Below are 21,909 nucleotides of genomic sequence, written 5' to 3'. Positions count from 1 at the left end.
AGCAAGAGCTGGCCTGAAAATCTGCTTAATGTTATCATTCAAAATTTACATGGTTTCATTAGACTTATTAAAAGCAATGAAAAATGCAGCAGTACGTAACACTGATAAAGCCTTTTTACCTTGCTATTTCAAATCACGTTTATGGAGGATGGATTTAGCTTCCCACTAGCCCTGGGCAGAGGTATTATCTCCATTTTATGGACAAGAAAACCGAGTTAGATTCAATGACTTGTCCAAGGTCATACATAAGACTGATGGTATTGGGGAGAAAAAAATGTCCAGATTTCTGCCTTAATTAAGTGATAATTTTTTTGAATAAACTCAGTGTCTTAGAAAAGATGCATCGATGCCTTTGTCTTTAGGGTTTTTAAAATAATTTTGAGGATTAATTTTGCAAGCCATGAATCAGTATTTCCCTAAGAAACATGATTCTCACGACTGATAATATTAAGAATTCATCCTTTTTTGTAGACTTCAGTCCACTGCTTCCTACAAAAACTTTGTTGTAGTCCACTTTGGCTCTGTTGTTGTCTGCCTTTGTGAAATAAAGCTGCTCTCATTATTTAGCTTTCTTCCATTTGCATATGTACAAGGGGGAACAGCTGCTTTCTGCAGGGATTTTGTGTACTCATTCATATTCCCACAGTGGTGGCCTTGTTCTGAAACACACTGCTACCCTGTGGAAAAGCAGAATAATACATGGATAATATAGCAAGCAGTCTGTTATTAAACATTTGGAAGTACAGCCTTAAGGGGAAAAATACAGAGTTACGGTTTTAAATCTGAAGCAAGTGCCATGTAATGATGATGTATAAAAAACTCTTCCTCTTAAAGCTGCTGGAAAGCTATGGGGAAAAATCTTTTAGAAAGAAGTTTGCAGTCCTCTTTAGTTTTTGAAAAACAAATCTAATTTTACTACTAAGAATGTTTTGTGTTTTAAAAGGGAAAAAAGTGATAATGCTTATTCCTCATTTGAAGGTGATCTTGGACTTTCCATCTCAACTATTGCTATATTCATGCACAGAAAATTATATTGTTATAAATTTGAGATTTCCATGCGTGATCCAGACAACAGTTCATTTTCCAAAGATTTGTGAATAGTGAGGCAGTAAGAGGAGTTTAGTCCTTCCTGCCTTCCTTTTTTTTTTTTTTTTTTTTAAATAACATTTTTACTGTGTGTTTACATGTAGATTTTAAGAGAACTAAAGCTCTAGCTGGACATATAAGTACTCAATTAAAAAATACAATTTCTACATGTCCTATTAACATGCAGCATCTCAGTGACTTCTGAGAATTTTGCTTTTAAGAAAAAATGAGTACATTCACTTTGCTTTTGTCTTTAAAAATTTTAAGAATTAAAATTACTTCGAGGAAGCATATACAATTTTATCCTAAAACATCAAGGCATGCATATACATGAAGTTGTGGAAACCTGTGCAGTTACAATAGAAAGTCTTAGAAAGTGATAGTTACAAGTGCACCAGTAATTTAAAATAATACAAAACAAGTATGTTTCTGAAGCAAATGCTTCCTTACTGGAGTTTTTTTTTTCTTGCTATTTTATCACCTTCTACTATTGGTCTTGTTTTAGTAGTAGCAGAGAAGATTAAAATATTTTAAAAAGGGAGGAAAGCACTTACTGAATTATTAATATTCTGTTTATGGATATCTGAAAAAATGGAAGGTCATAGTCTGACCTACAGACCTTGGCAGTGTCCTTTAAACAAGCATTAATCATATGTAGTGCATCAAATCATCATGTGCAAGATAACACTAGTGACCTCTCCAACTGAGAATAACAAATGACTCTTAATTTTCCTTTCTGTACATGACAGAAGTGTTGACAACCTCTGTGTATTTTTTCTTTTGCCCTGTACCTAATCAACTGATCATTTTCAACACAAGATTTTCCTTGAAGTGTATCTTTTCACCTCTGTTTCTGCATGATAGGGACCTGTATAGCGAAACATGTAATGATTAGTCATCATATATGCATGTTTGTGTCTAAAATCAAAATACTTTCTGCATCTTTGATGAAATGACTAATTAAAATATATAACATTTGTAAGGCCGTTCTTCAAAATGCATACACCATGCTACAGCATTCTTGGGGAATATGCATACTACCTGAAACATTTTTTTGGTTATCTTTTTTCATATGGAAACCCCAACATAATCATGCATGATCTTCTACATTACCTGTATGAAAACTACTTCAAAGTCCTAAAAAGAGGTCATTAGTGTTTGTAGCAGGAGTTGTGATGTGCTCAGAGACTTGTCTTTATATGCAGTTGCAAAGTCTGAGTAAATATTTTAGAGCTAAACTGAAGACTTAATTGCCTGTCAGCCACTGAAAACACCTTGTTAAACCAATTATAACCCTATAATCCCATAGCCTTCATTCTGTTATGGGGCTACACTGCAGCTGTAGGGTACAGGAGGAATCCACAGGATTGGTGTGCCTTAAGGGGTTAATGGCACCTTAAGCAGTATTTCTTGACTCTTGCTGCCTCTACAGAAATTGCATCAGGATTTCAGCATTCTGGCCTGTCTTGCCATTGCTCTGCCACCTGCAGTCTGATCTCTCCAGCTGGTTTCCTTCTCCCATTTTTGCAGCCTGGCTGTAGGTATGAGCCTTGGCTGAGCTGTGCAGAGACTTGGAGCTCATTCTCCATCCTGCTGTTCATTCAGCTCTTCACCATGGATTTGAAGGCAAAATCAATGTGTCATTTGTTGGCACCTTGGGATGCTGCACATCAGGAGTCTGGCCTTGCTTTGTCTTTCACTGGTGATACCAATTCTTACTCTGTCTCCCCAGTTGTTTTTCCTGGGACAGAGTTCACAGAAGTCTAATACACTTTAGGATTTTGCTCCAGCTGCAGACCTTCTTGATGGCATTTGTTTACTTGCTTGTTCTTTTTGGCACTCACATTTAGAGACCAAATTAGCAGCCTCTGATGCTAGATGCTAAAACCAAATGGTTCACAGAAGAATGCATGAGTAGAGAAGGATATCAGATTAAATCTCAGAAGGCTGAGCATTTTGATGTACCATGGAGCACCTTTTTAAGGAGCTGTAGTGAGGTGAGTGGCTAAATAAACTCTGTGTTTTAGCTATGTTGCTGGAAGCTTTCAGGAAAAACCTCTTGAGTGATGGTTTCAGTCTCCATCCACTGGTCAGTCAAGACTGAGTAGAGTTGGACTTTTTCAATTAATCAGCTAGGAGAATTGTCAGTAAGGTGTGAAATGAAAACCTCTTGTTTGATCATATAGGCAATGGCCAGGGTACTCATTGTGTTCACATCAATTGCTCTTTCCATTGATTCCTTGGGGTTTTACAAATTAGAGAAGATTAGACACTCTTTCCATAATCCAATTAAATATTGAAGCTACATTTGAGTTGTAACATTATTGCTTTGCGGGAGTCCCCTGTGAGAGTTTGGCCAGAGGTTTAAAATTCCTAAGCCAGGTCATATTCTGTATTACAGGAATCTTAAAAAAAAAGTACTTTGTGCCACAGCTTCCAGCTCAGTGAGCTTTGACTTATGAAATTCTGAATAACAGAAGAAAAATTAATGAATTGAGCCAGTCTGCAATTTATAATCCTTCATGTACCTACACAATGCCTTTTTTTTTCTAATGGACTTACATTCTAGTATGCTTTCTAACAAGTAAGATTCAGATTTCATCCTTTTTTAATGACTTGCCTCAAGGGGAGATCTAGAATTTTACTTCTAGAAAATTATTTCTGTTCTAAGTTTTAGTTTCTAATTGGCTAAAACTCTTGCAGAACTTGCATAGACAGTGTTTTATGTACTGCAGTGTACTGTGTAGGATAATAACTCTGCCTAAATCTCCTCTTCTTCTGCTTGACCTCAAGTGGACACCACAAATGACACAGGTATGAAATTTAGTATTTGCATCTGTATCATCGTAGGTAGTTTCAGGTGGTTAGTCCAGTCTCTTATTTTTAGAAGGTTAACTGCTTCTTATGGTGGAAGAGAGATATGTGTCTTTTTGTTTTTCATTCCTTTTTCTTCCTGTATGCTGACTTGTTTTGTGCTGCAGCTCACATCTTCTACTCTTCAAGTGTTACTGTTCAATAGTGACACCTTCACCTTTCTGTGTTTAGGAAATAAGTAATAAACTTTAGGCTGCTCTGTATTGTACCATGTCTTTAGTCGCATTTTTTGTGTTTTAAGACAAGTTTCAACAATGAAACAACGTAATATGCTGATTTTTGGGTTGTTTGTCCATTTGAGAAAGTTCTGTTGGTCTTCACTTTGATAGCCTTCAGTGGTGAAGTTCATCATTGCCCCTTCAAGTTAGTGCTCCTACTGTAGGTTTTTCTTAAACACAAGTTCTTACATTTGTACCTTATGAAATATTTTCAGATTTACTCCTTTAAGTTGTCAATTTTTTTGCATACTTTATCTTCTACTGTTGTATACAATGGCAAATTAAGCACTAATAGCTTCATAGATAGGAAAATTAGTATGAATTTAGTGTGGACTGCTATCCACATTAATTCTTCTTAGTTGTTCAGAAAAATATGCTTTGATTAATATTTGCCTCTTGTAAGGATAGAAATCTCAAAGTGGAGAAAAAACTTAAAGGACTGCAAGTCTTTGTTGTAAACTTCAGCGCCATAGAGGTATATGTAGGTGTAACTAAATATTTTTATCTCTCTTTAATTAAAGTTTATTGGTTTTTACTTTCTCACTATGGTCTGCGTGGTGGCTTTTTTTCTTTCTGTGTAATCTTAATTTACTCCTACTTCTTCAGCTTTTTTTTTTTTTTAATAAAAGATGCTAATTTACTTGTATTTGCACAGATGGCCATCTCATTTTTTCACTGAGCAATATGCTACAACACATTATTTTCCTACTGGTTTTCTGTTTCCGTAGAAATTTCTTGGTTAAAAAAACCCCTTTGTGTGACTTCATAATTACAGTTAATTACAGTAAATTTACCTTTAGTAATAAAAAAAAGGTAAGGAGAGTACTTTTTGGGGCCATAAAATATGACAGTAGATGCTGTCTCAAAGAACTAATTAAATGGAGAAGTGATAATATGTGAGAAGTGATAGTAAGTGAGAAGTGTGAGAGGGGATCTTTCTGAGAGTATTTGTAAACTTCTGATTTCTAAATGTTGCCTTCAGGCTTGGTAAGAAAAGCTCAGTGTTTGTAAAGATTATCCTGACAGCAATATGCTGGGTCAATTGTCAAGACATGTTTAGCACAGGGGGATGTATTAATCTGCTACAGCTACCACTGTAAGTGGTTGGAATAAATAGAGGGCTCAAGCAGATGAAGAGGGATTAACTGTGTAAATTGAGCAAACTCTTCAATCACTAAACCACTGATTTTGCAAAGGATTAGTCTGCTTTTGCAAATATTGATTACTGATTTGTTACTGGGAATGAAGATGATATAACTTGTGCAGTTGGTATGTGGTAAGCTATGTGAAGTGTACATCATTCATATTAATGGGATTGTCGTAGGCATTGCAGAAACTGACAGATTTATTAGAGCAGCACTCTTAACGTTGTCATAGTTAAAGTTGTGTCAGCATTTCCATTAAAAGTTCCCTTTTCTTTTCTTTTTTTTTTTTTGGTGTTCATAGATCAACTTTAGTATTTACTCTATTGAAATTTGGTAATACCACTTTATAGCTTTGACACAATGATTTTTGTGCTCTTTTAAAGGGAACTGAATTAACATACTTTTGAATTAGAAGAAAATATTGTATATTAGTTTAAAACAAATGCTTGCAGGCTTGAATTCTTTGTTTTGAGGACAGTCTTTGAGTGATACTGTGCATGTTCACAAGTTTCATTATGCCAGGTTGGTAGAGAAGTGATGTGTGTTAGGCAGTTGCTATAAAGTGAAAATAACTGAGGAATTTTTTTTATAAATGAGCTCTTTTGCTTGTATAAAGGCTTGTCTGGCTTTTTTCCAGTGCTGCTTGTTTATCTGATGAAAGTTATTATGTTGCCTACAAATCCTGTCCCACTGATGTCCACAGACTGTAATACTATGGCTGAGTACTGCCACCTGATCAAGCAATGCTACTCTTTTATCAGGTTCAGGTAATTCAAACACCATTAATGTTACAACTGGTTCAAGTTTCAACAGTGGTTGTAGTCACTGGGTGGTTTGTCTTTCTAATCTTTGATTAGATTTATTTGAAGAGATAGGCTTAAGGAAAACTAAGGCGTGGTGTGAGAATGAAGGCACAAAAAAATCAAAGTTCAGTGAGTTTGGAAAAAATCCCACTGACATTTATCCATCTACTTCATCACTGTAAAAGTCTTAAGTTGTAAAATATGCCCATTTCTCTTGATGTGTCATCTTTTGCCTCTTACACAGATATCACAAAACTCAATCCCAGCTCTTCTCTTGATCTTCTCCCAAATGTGATGCCTGTTGCAGTGTATGATAGGATCTGTGATTTATAAACTTCCAGTCCCTGAACTTTTGGGATTTCCCATGGCAGATGCTGAAGGAAACCTGTACATGTTTACTATAGGAAAAGATGAGCTGTCATCTTGCCAGTCATATAAGCAGTCCTCTTTCATTTTTAAATTTCAATCCCCATACATGCTTTCCAAATAAAAGTAATTGTTTCTTACTGTAAATAAAAAATATAATTTCAGATATTTCTATTTGGTACTAAAGCCAGCAAGGACTGCAAGGGTCATCTGAGAAACATTATGTAGCTTGGTGTAACTTAGATAATTGAAAAATTAAAATGAATATTTGCATTGACTAGATGTAACAAAATGGGACTTATGGGAGAACTGGAACAGTTGGTCAGCTCTCCTCTCTCTTGTTCAGAGGCAAACAGCTTCTGCCGGAGTTCTTGTTGCTTGTGTCTTCAAGTGTATGTTTTGTTTTTCTGGAGCCATCAAATGGACTGGAAAATATTAGTGCCGTCATTCAAAAAACCTAGGAGTTGATACTGGAAGGTGGTTCTTCCTGTCGTTCTTAGTACACTCCAAGGTGAATGGCAACTGAAATTTACATCTGGAAAGCTTTCAGGAAACACAGGAGTGTTCTGCTGGCTTCCCGCAGTGTGCTCTGCTGGCTTCTTACACTGTTTCCCTTGTTCTTTTCAGTTAAGTCCCATGCAATTACAGCAAAACAGGAGGGTATTTTATCTTTGTGGTAGCAACCTTTGTGGTAGCAGAGGAGATTTGAAAACAATGATGTGTTTTTTGAACCATAAAACCTTTGGATTTTTATTACCTCTTTATTACCTCTTTCAGAGTACTTGGAAATAAAGGCACTGTATAAGTCACTTTTGATTTCCTTGCCTTTAATTTTTCTCATGGTCTTGCTCTGTAGATTGATTTTTCTAAGTGCAATGTTATCATTGCAAGAGACTGTAATTCTCCAGAATTTCCCACTTCGACATACTGAATTATATTTGATGTGCATTTTGTGTGCTACAGTAAGGAAAACTTGAAAGACTTGTATGAGACTTTCTTATTCTGTTATTATTTTAAAAAGTCTTGCCTTTACATGCAGACTTCATGTGTAAAGTCATACCTCCATCTTAAACCAAATTAGCTTTCAAATGCAGAGGAGCTTTGAGTGTGATAGTTCACTGATCACTGAGCATAGCTTTTTACTTAAATTATCAGTAGTAGAAGAAATGTATCAAAAATGAGGCAATGAGGCAGAACATTCAAATCATTTTGTGTTTGCAGGAATACATAAAACGAAATTGAAAACTGACTTAGGATCTCTTCATTGAAATCTGCAACTGCCGGTTTTAAAGATGTGTTTTTAGCTGACAGTCGGAATTTGAATCTTTTCCTTCATACAGATGAAAGATTTTTCAGCTCCAACCAGTAATGTTAAAACTTTTTCTGATCAAGGATATGAGCTGTTGGAGCATTTAAAATGCCCAAAATGTGTATGTGTGTTTCCTTTCAGAAGTTTAACAGGCCAAGCCTTTGGCGAAGAGTCAGAACAGTTGGAACTTAGCAGACTACACAGCTAATCCAAGAGGGCTGCCAGTTGGCATAAATGACTTCCATATATAAAACTTCATGCAATTTACATTGAGGTTTTTGTTGGGTTTTTGTGGCAGTCTGAGAATTTCCTTGTTTCTCAGGATTTCTTGGATTTTGCTTATTGTATTTATGGTGTGTTATGCTTCTGATCAGAGCACAACTTAAAAGGTTCCCCTGCTAAAATATCCCTCTCACAGACTGAAATTCAGTTTGGAAGATTTTTCTCTTCAGCTAAATTTGGCACTTCTCAAACTGTACTGTTTTGGTTTTTCCTTCTTTTTCTTTCCTTTTTTTTTCATTAAGACTTTTTAAAGGGGCTTTAACTAGCTTCTAGAAACAGAACAATTTAGAAAAGGATGTCTACACACTAGAACATACTCAGGAGAAGAGACAGGGAAAAAAACTTGGGAAATTATAAAATTAAGAGGAAGAAAATTTATATGCTGTTTGTTTAATGAATGCATTCCTGGAAAATCCAACTTGCATGGTATTGCCAAAATTTGGATAATAGTTCACAGAGTTCACACTGTAGTGGGCTTTACAAGGTCTGTCAAAGTATTGTTTAGTAATTAATACTTGCATTACTAGGAGACTGAAAAGAAAATGTACTACTAATTTTTAAATATAATTTTAAAGTTCATTGTTTAGCTTTGCAGTAAATGACATTTGGCAGATTTTATGCGAAAACATATTAAATCATTCCTGTATTCAGTTACGTAGTTATCATTGTTTGTTCTCAGTGTAGGCTTACTGAAATAAAAGGGCCAGTTGCTTGACAATAGAATTTCGAGCCCTTCGAAAGTACTAATGAAAAACATTATGACGAAATAAGAAAAGTAATAGGGAACTTCTAGTTCTGATTACCTCAAGTTTTTCTTAAGGTACTATAATATATGGGTACTTCCAAGGGATTCTTATGTGTACCAGGTGGCTATTTAAAAATAGTAGTAAATTGCAGAGTACAATTGTAGTATTACCTCTTCTAGGTGTTTTACATGTTAAGCTGAAAATTGTATTTTTCACCTGGAGGTATTAAATGATATCTTTCAACTTGCTGTTTGATAAGCCTGTAGTACTTTCTTCCTGTTAGCCATCTGGGAATACAGGAATCATGGTATGGTTAAAGATGCTATCCATATGCAATTTGACATCATGTTGGTCATATTCCAGCTGTAGACTCTTTATTCCTGGCCTTTTAATTTTCTCTGATTAGCTAACAGCACCTTCTGTGGTTCAAGCTATCATGTAGATATTCTGAGTCTTTACTTAGGGTTTCTAATCAAAATTGGATGTGTGTGCCTGTCTGTGAGACAACGCTGGGAAATTTCAACTTGCCTGCATAATTTCATGAGAATTCCCAGTGCCTCTAATTGATCCATGATGGTCTGTTTTGACTTGGTTCTGTCTGCAAAGCAAGGGCATTGTTTTTATCTCTGCATTTTCCTGCCTACTTTATTTCTCATAACAAAGTTTCACTGGCAGAATTTGTATTGCCAGTCTCTACCACTGATGCACTTTTCTGGTAGCTGTAATGTGGGCCTCTGGATGACTGAAACCTGTCTTGTGCTGAAATGATTGAGTAAACCTTAGTGATTCTTTAAACCAAACTTTTGCATGCCTTACAACGCTTTTGTGTGCCGTGCGTTACAGTGGTGTGAGTGGGAGACCTTGTACAGGAGACCTTTTCTGTGCTGCTGTATCTTCTTACCTCAGAGTCTTTGAGGAAGAGCAAAACTGGGAGGGCTGCTTTGGTGAAGTGTTCAGTGGCCCGTTTTCTAATGCTGTAGGATAATGCCTGCTCACAGCAGAAAACATCACTTTTTAAAATTCACGTGTGTACCCCCCACATGCCCCCCCTTGCTTCCCCCCCCCCCGCCCCGGCCCCTCCATGTGCCATGGGTGTAATTTGTGGAATTTTAATACATACCTGTGTGTAAGTTAAATCTCGATCAAGGGGTGAAAGCCATGAACTCCTGTGTACATTAAGATGCTACGCAAAATGTAACAGTGGGTGTTTTAGAAGCAATTGAAAAACTATCAGAAGAATTCACAAATCCAGGACAATATTAGTTTACAAATTCAGAGTTAACTTTGATGAGGAGTATGTAATCCAGGGTAATTCCATTTGGCTGTGGGTCCTAATGAATGGAGTCAAACTAGCTGACTCCTGTAATTTGTTAAAAGAAAAAAAAAAAGGACTTTCTTTTTTTAAATGAAATGCTACAACTGCTAAAGAAACTTTGCTCAGAAAACAGATGAGAATTGAAAAGCCATGAATGTAAGTTTTTTTTAAAATTAAAATAACTAAACACATAGTTTAGGGCCTTAATAGATACGACTAAAAGAGATCTCATGCTAACTGCTTCAAAGAACTAGATTTAGTTTCTGTAATGAATCTATTGCAGTGGTTTTTAGGCTGCCTGGCCCACTGCCTTCTCTTCTGCTTATAGGAAGGAAGGGAAGGGAAGAGAAGGGTTTGTACCACTGTCCTTCTAAGGGGCAAGTCCATAAGAAATACTCAATATTTAAGCCTCTGAGAGTGTGGTATTATTGTTTGAAGCCCAAACTTCATACCCCAAATTACAAAGAATTAAACCAGAAACAGATGACAGTGCTTTAAGTATTCTTTATTAAAATACACTGCTGGCTCTTCTTAGAGGAATATGTGAAGGCAAGTTATTCTGTGAAAATTATTGTGAACTGTTAGAGACCTCAATGGGTAATGCTAGGGATAGCTCCAGAGCAAAACTTCATGGACTAGGCAGCCTTTGGAACAAACGCTCTGAAGACCAAAATGCTGACTTTTTGTGAAACAATCTTTTAAAAGCTAAACATTTTTATTATGTTTATTTCAGGAATGAAATATGTTTTCATTACCATTTATCTTGTGATTCTTGTGTGGTAAACAAATTCAGAGCTAGCAGGCTTCTACACTTGCAAAATGTGTAAGTTTTGTGAAGTTAAGTCTTTGTGGAAGTGTTCTAGACAGTTAATGAAACTGATGAGATTATATGTGATCTTCCTACTGATAACTTTTCTTTAATTAGAAGCCTCTAAGAAATGGGATCTTTTTTTCAAATGCAGTATACATTAATCTTCTCTTTAATAAAAAAAAAAATGTAGGGAGAAGACATGCATATGAAAATAATCCACCTCCTCTTTAGCCTAGATTTGCTGTGCTTGTGCAACAGATGTGACTCCAGTGTATTGCAATGTACAGATTCAAAGATAATTGAATCCTTCTGTAGTAGCTATTAAAAATGGGTAAATGTTGTATTTCCAGATCAAAATGAAATGGAGAGATACGAAGAATTTTGGAAGAAGTGTGAGAAGGGGGGTAGGAGGGAGGAAAAGAAGATAAAATTACTTTTCTCTGTTGCTAGAAACATTACTCTTTCTTTGCTCAACTTTAACACAAATATTTTCAGTATATCTCTGCCAATTTTGAATTGCAGCCTGAGAGGATAGCATAAAAGCCCTGTGCTTGAGGATAAACCCACTTATTTTCTGCATTTCCTGCAGGAGCAGGCTGTCCCATTGTGCCAGAAGATGAGCTGGTGGGGAAGAAGACCAGCCTGGCTGAACTGGGAGCTTTTGCTGGAACTCTGGGGGAAAAAAGAGTTTATGACTTTTGAAAGAAGAGCCAGGCAACTCAGGAAGAGTTGTTAAGTCTTAAGTATGTGTATGTTCCAAAGTCATGTAGAAAGAAAATTAGAAAGGCAAAACCTTAATTTGTCTACTACTGTGAAAGATAAAAAAAAGGGTGTTTTTATAAATATGTTAACAACAAAAAGAGGGTCAATGAGAATCTCTATCCTTTATTAGGTTCAGAGGGGGAACGTTGTTATCAAGGATGAGGAAAAGACTGAGGTACTTTAGGGCTTCTTTGCCTCAGTCTTCAGTAGAAAGACCAAATATCCTCAGGGCTGGATACTCCTGGCTGTGAGCTGGTAGACAGGGACAGGGAGCAGAAGAGACCCCTGAAATCCAGGAGGAAGTAGTTAGTGATCTGCTGTGCCACTTAGACATTCACAAGTCTGTGGGACCAGGTGAATTCATCCAAGGGTACTGAGGGAGCTGGCAGAAGAGCTCATCAAGTCACTCCATCATTTCTCATCAGTCCTGGCTCACTGGGGAGGTCCCCAGTGACTGAAGGTTGGCCAGTGTGACACACATTCACAAGAAGAGCTGGAAGGAGGATCCAGAGAACTCCAGGCCTGTCAAACTGACCTCAGTGGTGAGGAAAGTTATGAAATACATCATCTTGAGTGCCATCATGCAGCACCATACAGGACAACCAGGGGATCTGGCACAACCAGCAGGGGTTTGGGAAAGGCAGGTCCTGCTTGACCTACCTGGTCTCCTTTTATGATCAAGTACCCTCCTAGGGAATTAGGGAAAGGCTGTGGATGTTCTCTCCTTAGATTGCAATAAAGCCTTTGATATGGTCTCTTGCACATTCTGGAGCAGGCAGCAGCCTGTGGCTTGTTCTAGTGAGCTCTTAGCTGAGTAAAATACTGGCTGGCTGGGCTTGGAGAGTGGTGGTGAATGGAGTTACATACAGCTGTGTCAGTACTGGGACTAGTTCTGTCTAATATCAATGATTTGGATGAGGGCATCAAGTGCGCCCTCAGTAAGTTCTCAGATGACACTAAGGGTCTTCAGGTAAAAAAAAAAATCTGGAAAAATAATTTTTAATAATTGTGTTATTAATTATGATTTTTTTTTTTAGCTAGAAGAGGATAAAGAAACAGAGATCACTGTTTTCTCCATATAATCAAACTAATGTATTTTTTCCTCTTAGTTTTCTTTTACAAGGAATGAAGAACAGTGAATTATTCTTATTTGAGGAAGATGACTTTACCATTATAATGGTTAAACTTCTGGTCCTCTACTAGGAATAGAAGCTGTAATCAACCACTTAGCTGTTACTGAATTGCACTTATCTCCACTTCGCCTGTTTAACTTCCCATAAGCATGCTAAGCACCTCTTTAGAATGCATTGACCTCTGATTATTTCTTGCTTTATGTATCCCTTAGCCCACATTGCAGAAGTAAAAAAAAATTCCAAATGGTAAACAGTGCAGAATAATAGAGTCTGGCTTTGTTTTATTTATTTTGTATACAGGATGAAATTTTTACGTCTTTAGATCCTCCAAAATCAGAATTTCAGGCACAAGGATTGAATTTCATGCTGTGAAGTGACACTGATGAAACTTGTTTTTATGTAATGGACCAAATTCACTGTTGCAGTAAGGTGAAAAATTAAATCATTCAGGCTTTTTTTGCCTGTTTGATTACCAGGTTGCATAAATTCAATTTGTGACGTAAGCTTTTGAGATCTTTCTGAATCACAAGGTATTCTGTGTTTGTGGGAGTTGTGCAGTGGAGCCTATACATTAATACACCCATGTTAATAACTAATGTTTTTCTGAAGTCAAAGCATGACTGGTAAAGCTGGCTTTATGCTTGAGTGAGAGCATTTCACTTTCTTTTCACTGGAGGAATTTTCAGCCTGGCAGCAATAGTATTTAATAACTGCCAGCTGCTCACTTGGCACAAGAGTGCCTAGAACCAAGAGGAAGAGCCCAGTGCATTATACATGTAATTTACTTTTCTCTAAGATGAAGGTTTAGGCCTCATAAATATTTTGATTTGGTCTTTGATGGCTTTTGTACACATCAGTCTGAAAATATGCATGTGGAGCATAACTTGCAGATTTTATTTTGGAGTACATTGGAGTAGTTCCCACCAATTGGGAAGAGATAGGAAGAGAAATTTTTGTGGGAGATTCTTTTGTGAGTGGGTGGTCAAGAATGAAGGAAAACCTGTAACATTAAGCAGATGGACCTCCCTTATTTTATGCCATGTATTGGGTATGCAGGATTATCATCTCCCTAAGTATTGGATAGATTTTAACTGGTCTTCACATAAAAAAAGAAAATGAAGTTCAAGACATTATTTGTGAGGTAGAAACACTGGAATGGAAATGAGACCTTTTTATATATATCCTCAACTCTGTGCTTGCCCACCACTGTCAGGACAGTGACACAGCAGAAATTAGGTCTGGAAGAGTAAACAAAAGCAATCATTGTGCCTTTCTCTACATATAAACCCACAAAGCTGCAAGCCACAGAGCATTTCTTATTCACAATGCCACTTTTCTCTTGAGTGTTTAAAACTGGGTTAAAAAACTAAAGTGTACCAAAGGCGAAACGGAAAAGACTACGATCCTTTTAACATATTTATTTCTAAATTATTTCATCATGTTTGGAAACAGACCATATAGTGCTAGGAAGGCATGATGATCTCTGGTGGTCCCTTTTTGAGAGAGAAGTTTTGCTTTGTCCTTGTAGTGGGCTTGGGCATAAGTTTCTCATGAAGAGGCATTGAGGCAAGAAAGGTAGTACCAGTAGGTGCAATCTACATCCCTAGGATGCAAGGTTTTTGCATCTCCACATTTAATTTCTTACAGTGGACAATCTCCAGTGAAATTACAGATAATTGGAATTCAGGACATTTCACTTGCATCCGTGAGGGAAGGAGAAAATTCTCCTTGATGTGAAGACTTCCTGGGGGGGAGCATGCATGGGAGTATAATATGGGAAATTCTGAGCTCTAAAGGAGTATGTGATTTGAAGCATATGGCTTAATTTGCTTTATGGTTCTTTACTTAAAATACATAGTAATGCCTTCTTTCTTGTCAGAATTCCTCTGTCTTAGATTCTTTATAGAGGGAGCTGTCTTATTCAAAGTCTCATGCTTCAGTCAGCTGATGAACTTCTGATCTCAGCTGCTGGTGTAATATAAGGGAATGCTATTTTACTATAATGAAGCACTGCTTTAGTGATACTTTTTTATGAGATTTGTGTCAAGCCTGATGTATTTCAAATGAATAGAGAAGCAATATTCTGATTGAAAGCAACTGCAAAAAACCAACTTTCTATGTAAATTCCACACCTTCTGCTGGGAGTTCCCACATCTGGTGGTTGCAGTTCACTCTAAATTCTGTTTGAGATGTGGACAAGACAGTAAAGAAATGAAAAAATGGAAGAAGGATAGACAGATAATAGAACTTAATAGAATAATAATAGATAATAGAATCTCAGTGGTAACTGTAAGGAAGATGTGACTGACTCTTTCCTCCTTCTGTTGTTTTTGTTGTAGTACTGGGACAATGGTATATCCTTGTTTGTGCCTTCTTCCTGCCACATATGCACAACACCTGTGTTTCATGAGAATCTGGGAGGAGGTGGTTCTTTCTCTTTCCTTTCTGCTTTTCATACTACTTATTCTCCCTCCCCTTCCTTCTGAAGGTACAAGGCAACGAAAGAAGGAATTTACCCAGATTTATGCTTTTTCTTTCTTGTACAGCTGTATGTGTCGTGGGATATTACAACTGGGTCTGTTTTTGCTGCCCTTCAGCTAAAGTTCCGTCATATTTTTTGGTTCCCAGTCTTCTCTGACAGAAGGATAATAACATGCATGTGATCTGTTTCTGCTTCAGCTACTTATAGATTGGGAGTGGCAGTGGGGCTGACCAGCTGCAGTTTGTTTTTTGGAGTTACTGCCTCAGTTGCTTTGAGGAATAGAACAAGGAATTGGTTTCGCTACAGGTTAAGGGTGGGAGGAGGACTTCTTTCTGCAGTGGCACCAGACAGGGAAACGCTCCTTTTTCATGCATGTTCTTTTCCTCACAAGCTTTCAGCAAAGGAAGTGTCATTACAGAAAATACCGTCACCAAATCTATCCTGATTTGTCTCAGCAGAAGTAGCAAAATTGAGATGGAATTTTGATTCTATGAAGTAGTCAGTTCAGATGACAGAATAACAACTCTAAGGAGTCCCCAAAGTATGTGCTTCTCTGGGGCTGTGTTGTCCCATTTGATTTGACTGTTCACTATAAGATCACTGGTCAAGCTTCCTCATCAAAACCCAAACTGATACAAACAATATCGGGTAAAGTTAGATCTAAATGGTGGTTGAAAGTCTTAAATTGTAAAATTTAAGAGTGAGCTGCTTTTGCTTGTTTGTTTATCTAACTTTTATGTCTTTCTCATCTGCGGGGTTGCACTGTTCTGACATGAGCCCTACTGGATAAGGTAGAGTTTTAAGTGTTGCACACTGATGCCTCCCAATGACCAATATAAAGCAGCACATGATGCATATTTGTAAAACTCTTCACCTCCCCCACTTGTAATACCATCATTGCATCACCTTTTAAAGTAACTGTTAAACATCTCACATACCAGCCATCAAGTGTCTTTAATTCCCATTTAATGTTGGGCTATGATTGCATATTACCAAGCAAAGAGGGGGACAGCTGCATCACTTTGAAATGCATGTTCATTGTGCTCTTGTATTTTTAACACAATAGTCAGATTTCCGTAGAAACTGAAGTAGAAATTAGTGTACTCCTAATTTTTAAAAAGTAATATGAATAAAAAAATGAAGTGGATATATCAATGTAAGTAAAATTCTATCTACTGTCTTTTGGTGTCAAACAAAATATTTTGCAGTCTAAAGAGCTGGTTGAATTATAAAAAAGAATGTCTTCTCATTTTGAGTATTTTCATGCTTCAATATCCTCTGCATCTCTGCATTCTCTGAACAGCATTCTCTGCATCTTCCTATCTCTTTCTTTCTTTTTCCTGTCATAACTGTATTTAAATAAGACTACCATAAAGCAACTCATTTGTGAATACTGAATTAAAAAAAAAAAAAAGAAATTTATTTTAAGGAACAACGTAAAAACCCAGGGAATTGACTCCACCTTTCAGAGACAGTGCTTGCTTCGAGGTCAGACTATTGATCTTTCACCCAAACTACATAATTTAAAATGGTGTTTTTAGCACAGAATTTGTCTGCTAATATCACTCCTTTTCTGTATGTTTATATTGATAGAATGTAATGAGGTTACATACATGCTGATGAATAATGGCTGCCTTGTAAACTTGCCACCTACCTACAGTGACTCTTATGAATATTTGATGATAATAAGTAGTAGGAACTTCACTACGTTGTTTACATGCACTTAAAAAACCCAGCGCAGGCACAGGAGTACCTTTTGTTCTGCTTTTTTGCTTGGGGTAAGCAGTATGTATTTATATTAGTATTAAATATTATACACATCTAACACATTCTTAATACTAGGAGTTCTGTTTAAATTATCATTCTGTTGTTTTAGGAGGAAAAGGTTGTAAGATGGAAGACGCTTTTTAACATTTAAAGTTGTGTCTTAAGATGAGGCCGGGTTGACTGGTCAGTCTTACATTCCTATGAATTAGCAGTTGAGAAAAAGGAAAAAATACAGTGATCTGTACTCACCATTTTGCAGATGCAGACATATCGTACAATTTATCTAAAATTAATGTCTGTAAGTCAGCAGTTTTGTAGACAACGTCTTTTGTAAAGTGTCTTTTTGTACATTTTGTACAATGTCTTCAGTTTATCCATCATCACCTATAGCAGTAATTTTGTGTCATGTTTCAAATTAGGCAAAATCTGTCAGCAACAGGCAGCACCTTTTATTGTCTCCTCATGTAGTTTGTTTTTTTGTAGATGTGTAATATAGGGTCTTCACCTTGTATGCTGTTTCAAGGTATTTTGATGTGAAGCTGGTATCAAAAACCACATTTCTGATTTGTGTGCAACTGAGATTCTTGATTGTGATTTTCTTGCTTGCACATTTGAAAACTTAGCACTTTCATTATCCAGCTTGCTTTACAGACTGTGTTTGAAACAGTTGCTGTGTTTTGTTTAATGACATATTTCTCCTTCTGAGACTTGTAAGCCATGTTATGCAGCTATTTTTTCCTTAATAAGGTGGCGAGGACAACAGCAACAGCTCTGATATTGATAGGTAGATGCTTCATTTACTTAAAATAATCTGGTAGAATAGTTACTAGAATTTTTTTTTTTCAGTAGCTCTTGAATATTGAGAGTGTAAAATCCATAATTTTATTAATGGTCATAGGAGCATAGCTACAGAGCAGTTTTCTTGAAAAGCAATGCTTAACAGAATTTGTTTTTCTTTCAGGGAATCAGTTTCCTCCTGTTGCAGCTCAGGATCTTCAGTTTGTTCTGAAGGCTGGATACCTGGAAAAACGTAGAAAAGGTAAATCTAGCTATCTTTGTGAAAGCTAGTGCATATTGAATGTCTGGGAAGTCTGTATGTTTGTATTTGATGTTACACACATGAACAACTTTATACAGGAGTGATAAATGAAATGAGAAGAAGCTGAAACATTGCAACATTATTATGCAAAAGAAGCATAGCACATAATTGCTCCTATAGTATGGAAAGGAAATCCTATTCTTTATTGACTAACAAAATCATACTGTGAAAGTCCAGTCAGCCGTAATTCAGAGACTTTCAGATATTTTTGAAGAAAACATTAGGAACGTATGTACAAGTACCATATGTTGACTTCATGTTTCAGTGAGCATCAAGATTTATTTTCCTTCAAGAGGGCAAATATTGATCTCAGCTTTGGTTCAGTCAATATTTACCTTGATTCAATAAATCTTATATTGTCACTTTAATACCCACTTAATGCTGCGATAACTCTAGGAAATATTTAGGAAGTTGTTCATTGTTTCCTTATATTTAATGTTACACATGACTTCCCTCTTTATGTGATTTCAAATTCCTATTTGTTTTCTTACCACCAATTTTTATTTCTAATTTCCTCCTCAGTGCCATGCATTTCCTCCTTTCCTTAGTGTCTTTTCCCAGCTCCTCCTCTCTCTTACCTCACCCTTGAAAAGAAGTAGCACATTTTTGTTCAATAATGGCATGAAGCGATATAACACATTGTATTAATTTCAGACCACAGTTTTCTTGGCTTTGAATGGCAGAAGCGTTGGTGTGCTATCAGCAAGACGGTCTTCTACTACTATGGAAGTGACAAAGGTACTTGTAACAAATATGAAAGCAATGATCTTTTAATGCACAAAAGAATTTGAAAATTTTTTTTGAGGTTGAAACTGCAAATCAAAGGAATCAAAGGTAATTTTAATAAATGGAATGAAACTTTTAAAAAGAAGTTCATTTCTTTTAAACAATTCTTGGACAGTGCTGTGAATTTTTTAAATGTGTAAATATTTGTCAGAACCTGTCAGTGTTGTATAAAGCAGGGAAACTGAGGAAAAAAAAATCAAGTTTCTGTTAAAGCTACTTTGCTACTAACAGCTGGCTGTTCTATTTGATAGTATGCTGGTACTCAGCTGTTTCACTAGCTAGAAAATGTTCTTTCTTTCCAAATAGGATGTTAATTTGAAAACATCCTCTAGTAATTCTACCTTCTGAGTTCCTTAGAGATGGTTCTATCCAGGAAAATATTAATCTAAAAGCTGCATAGTGGAGTTCTTTCTTTCTTTTTAAATAGTTTATGTTCTGGAAAAGCTAGGAATTAAGTAATGTATTTAAGTAAAGCCAGCCATGGAAACTAAAGCAAACATCTGAAGATGACTTTTAAGTTTAAATGGCCAGTTTGGAAAGAATCTGGCATAAATTTTGTAATATTACTTTGAATTTTTAAAATTTAAACTAAAATAAAACATATTTAAATTGTGTGCTATGTGCATTTGATGTTTAAGGGTAGACTAAGTTATATATAAGTATACGTGAGTAAATTTTAAGAGAACAGTAATGTCCTCCCCTCTCCAGCTTCCCCCCACCTTCAGAAAAAATTCCAGGGCAAACTTTCTATTGAAGTTTTTTTTTCTTTTCTTTCTTATTGTTGGTGTTTTATTTTTGAGATTACTGCAGGTAGTTATTATATGGGTTTTTTTTTTAATTCAAAGACTAGTATAATTTGCTCCAATTTGTTTCATTCCTTGGTATACTGACTCATTTAAATTCATCCTCTCTTTAAAAGCACAAGAAATAAAAGAGTCTAATTGGAAGTCCAGTTTTCACATTGATAGTTTCCCATCAGGTCCTGTTTTCAGAATTTTGCTGGCATATCTTCTAAATGTTCCCTTTTCTTCTGTACTCTTTCCTTGGGATTTACAAGTTGATCAAGCCTCACAAGAATGAAGAATCCTTATTCAAAAATTTTGATATGTGGCATAATACTGATTTGGATTACAACAGTTATGATACTGGTTGATTTCTTTCTTGATTATAAAGTCTTTGTATTTTTGTCTGCTAAATTTTAGAAAAAAAGAGATTTTTTTTTTTTTTTTTTACATTCTTTTCCTTGTGGCTGTGCTGATGATTATTTATGCTTCCTAGCATACAGTCTTTGTATTAAGGCAGGCATGTTGCCCTCCTGGTCTTTGTCCTTTTTTTTTTTTTTCCCATATTTTACAACAACCTGATTGTCAAGTCTGTGTTGCAATTTTTAATACCTGCGTTGAAAGTTAAGAAACATGGAAATACATTCCCTAGAACTCAGAAGGTTGGTGTCATGTTAGGAATTGACTGTGATATTTTGTAGGATCTCTTTTGTTTATGAATCTATAGACTTTTTGGGGGGGGTAATTAATTTACAGTTTTTGTAGGCTGCAGATTTTTTGGGGAAGGTCCTCCTAACTATAACCTAATGATGTGGGAGGGGCACATGGCCCATCGGAACTGTATTGAATCATAGAATCATTTAGGTTGGAAAAGACCTCTGAGATCATCAAGCCCAGGCATTAACGCAGCACTGACAAGCCCACCACTAAACCCTGTCCTAAGTGCCACATTTACATGTGTAGTAAATACCTCCAGGGATGGTAACTCTACCACTTCCCTGCTCAGCCTGTTCCAATGCTTGACAACGCTTTCAGTGAAAAAAATTTTCTTAATATCCAATCTAAGCCTTCCCTGGAGCAACTTGAGGGAATCACTTGTTACTTGGAAAAAGAGACTGACTCCCACCTCCTTATGACCTTCTTTCACATAGTTGTGGAGAGCATGGCACAAACAGTAATTCATGGAGGAAGCAAAGAAATCAGATGCATGAATTTCTGCCCTACCTCCATCGGATTGGTGCTTGTTGTGCAGATAAACTAGTTTAGCATGGTATAGTGACTTAATCTTGTAATATGGGATGACTAAGTCACTCCTGAAGTTGCCTTTGAATAAAAATAGGTTTTTTCTAGACTGGTCAGAGGTACTTTCTTCAGGCCTGTGATGCCATCATACGTAAAAGTGCCTGTTCTGGCGCAGAGGCAGCGCTCTGTCATTGTGCAGAAACTGGAGCCCAGCCATGGCAGCCTAGTCTGCTGTTAAAAGAGAGCTGTCATCCTAATGCTTGTGAATGTACTGCTGCAGTTTATCACGCCGTTCAGCTGCACATTGTCAGCATGGATGAGGTGTGCCATGAGGCAATCCGGAGCAGGTCTGGCATTTACTGCAGCTGTTTTCACTCCCACTGTTGTGGCCGGCAGTGCTGCCTGCTGTAGTGCGCTGTTGTGCTGGGGGCCACCTTCTCTCACTGTCACCCTTGGTGCTGTACCAGATAACTTGGACCATGTAGAAACTCAGTGTGTTGTTAACAACTACAGAACAGTGCTGAAGTGTGGGTTTGGTGGCTTTGTGCAAATTGTGGTCCTGGTTTCAAAGTGACCAGTATTCCACACGTACTCAGTCCTGCTGCCTGCATCACTTTAAATGAGTGATGGGCTGCTGGTGCCTCTGTGTTGGGGGATGTAATGCTGAGAGGCTGCAGGGATTTCTGCATCCATCTTGGCTTGTTTTGAATTGTGTCTGTTTTTAAAAACAGGCCATAGGTGAATAATCTGTGACAGCTATTTTGTGTCTGCTATGATGTGGTTTTTGTCGACCAAAGTTTGATTTTCACATCTAAGTATCAGTAGAAGTGTAACTGAGTGGTAAACTTCAGGATATAGGATACTTTTTTTATTATTTGTATAGATTTGTTGTTTCCAAAAC

At 36.7% G+C, this 21,909-nt stretch overlaps 1 protein-coding gene across 2 annotated transcripts in view; it reads left to right on the top strand.

The window, feature by feature from the left end:
- SKAP2 (src kinase associated phosphoprotein 2) overlaps positions 1 to 21,909 on the top strand; it is a 119,624-nt gene that overhangs the window by 52,214 nt on the left and 45,501 nt on the right. For both annotated transcript variants that reach the window (XM_066319072.1, XM_066319079.1), the window contains 2 exons: positions 18,061 to 18,138; positions 18,853 to 18,936. In XM_066319072.1, coding sequence (XP_066175169.1) covers positions 18,061 to 18,138; positions 18,853 to 18,936 — 162 coding nt within the window. The remainder of the gene's footprint in view (positions 1 to 18,060; positions 18,139 to 18,852; positions 18,937 to 21,909) is intronic.

This window comes from Sylvia atricapilla, chromosome 1 (genome assembly GCF_009819655.1).
Source record: "Sylvia atricapilla isolate bSylAtr1 chromosome 1, bSylAtr1.pri, whole genome shotgun sequence".
Lineage (NCBI taxonomy): Eukaryota > Metazoa > Chordata > Aves > Passeriformes > Sylviidae > Sylvia > Sylvia atricapilla.
The sequence above is the reverse complement of the archived record's forward strand: the minus strand, read 5'-3'. Positions and strand labels throughout refer to the sequence as shown.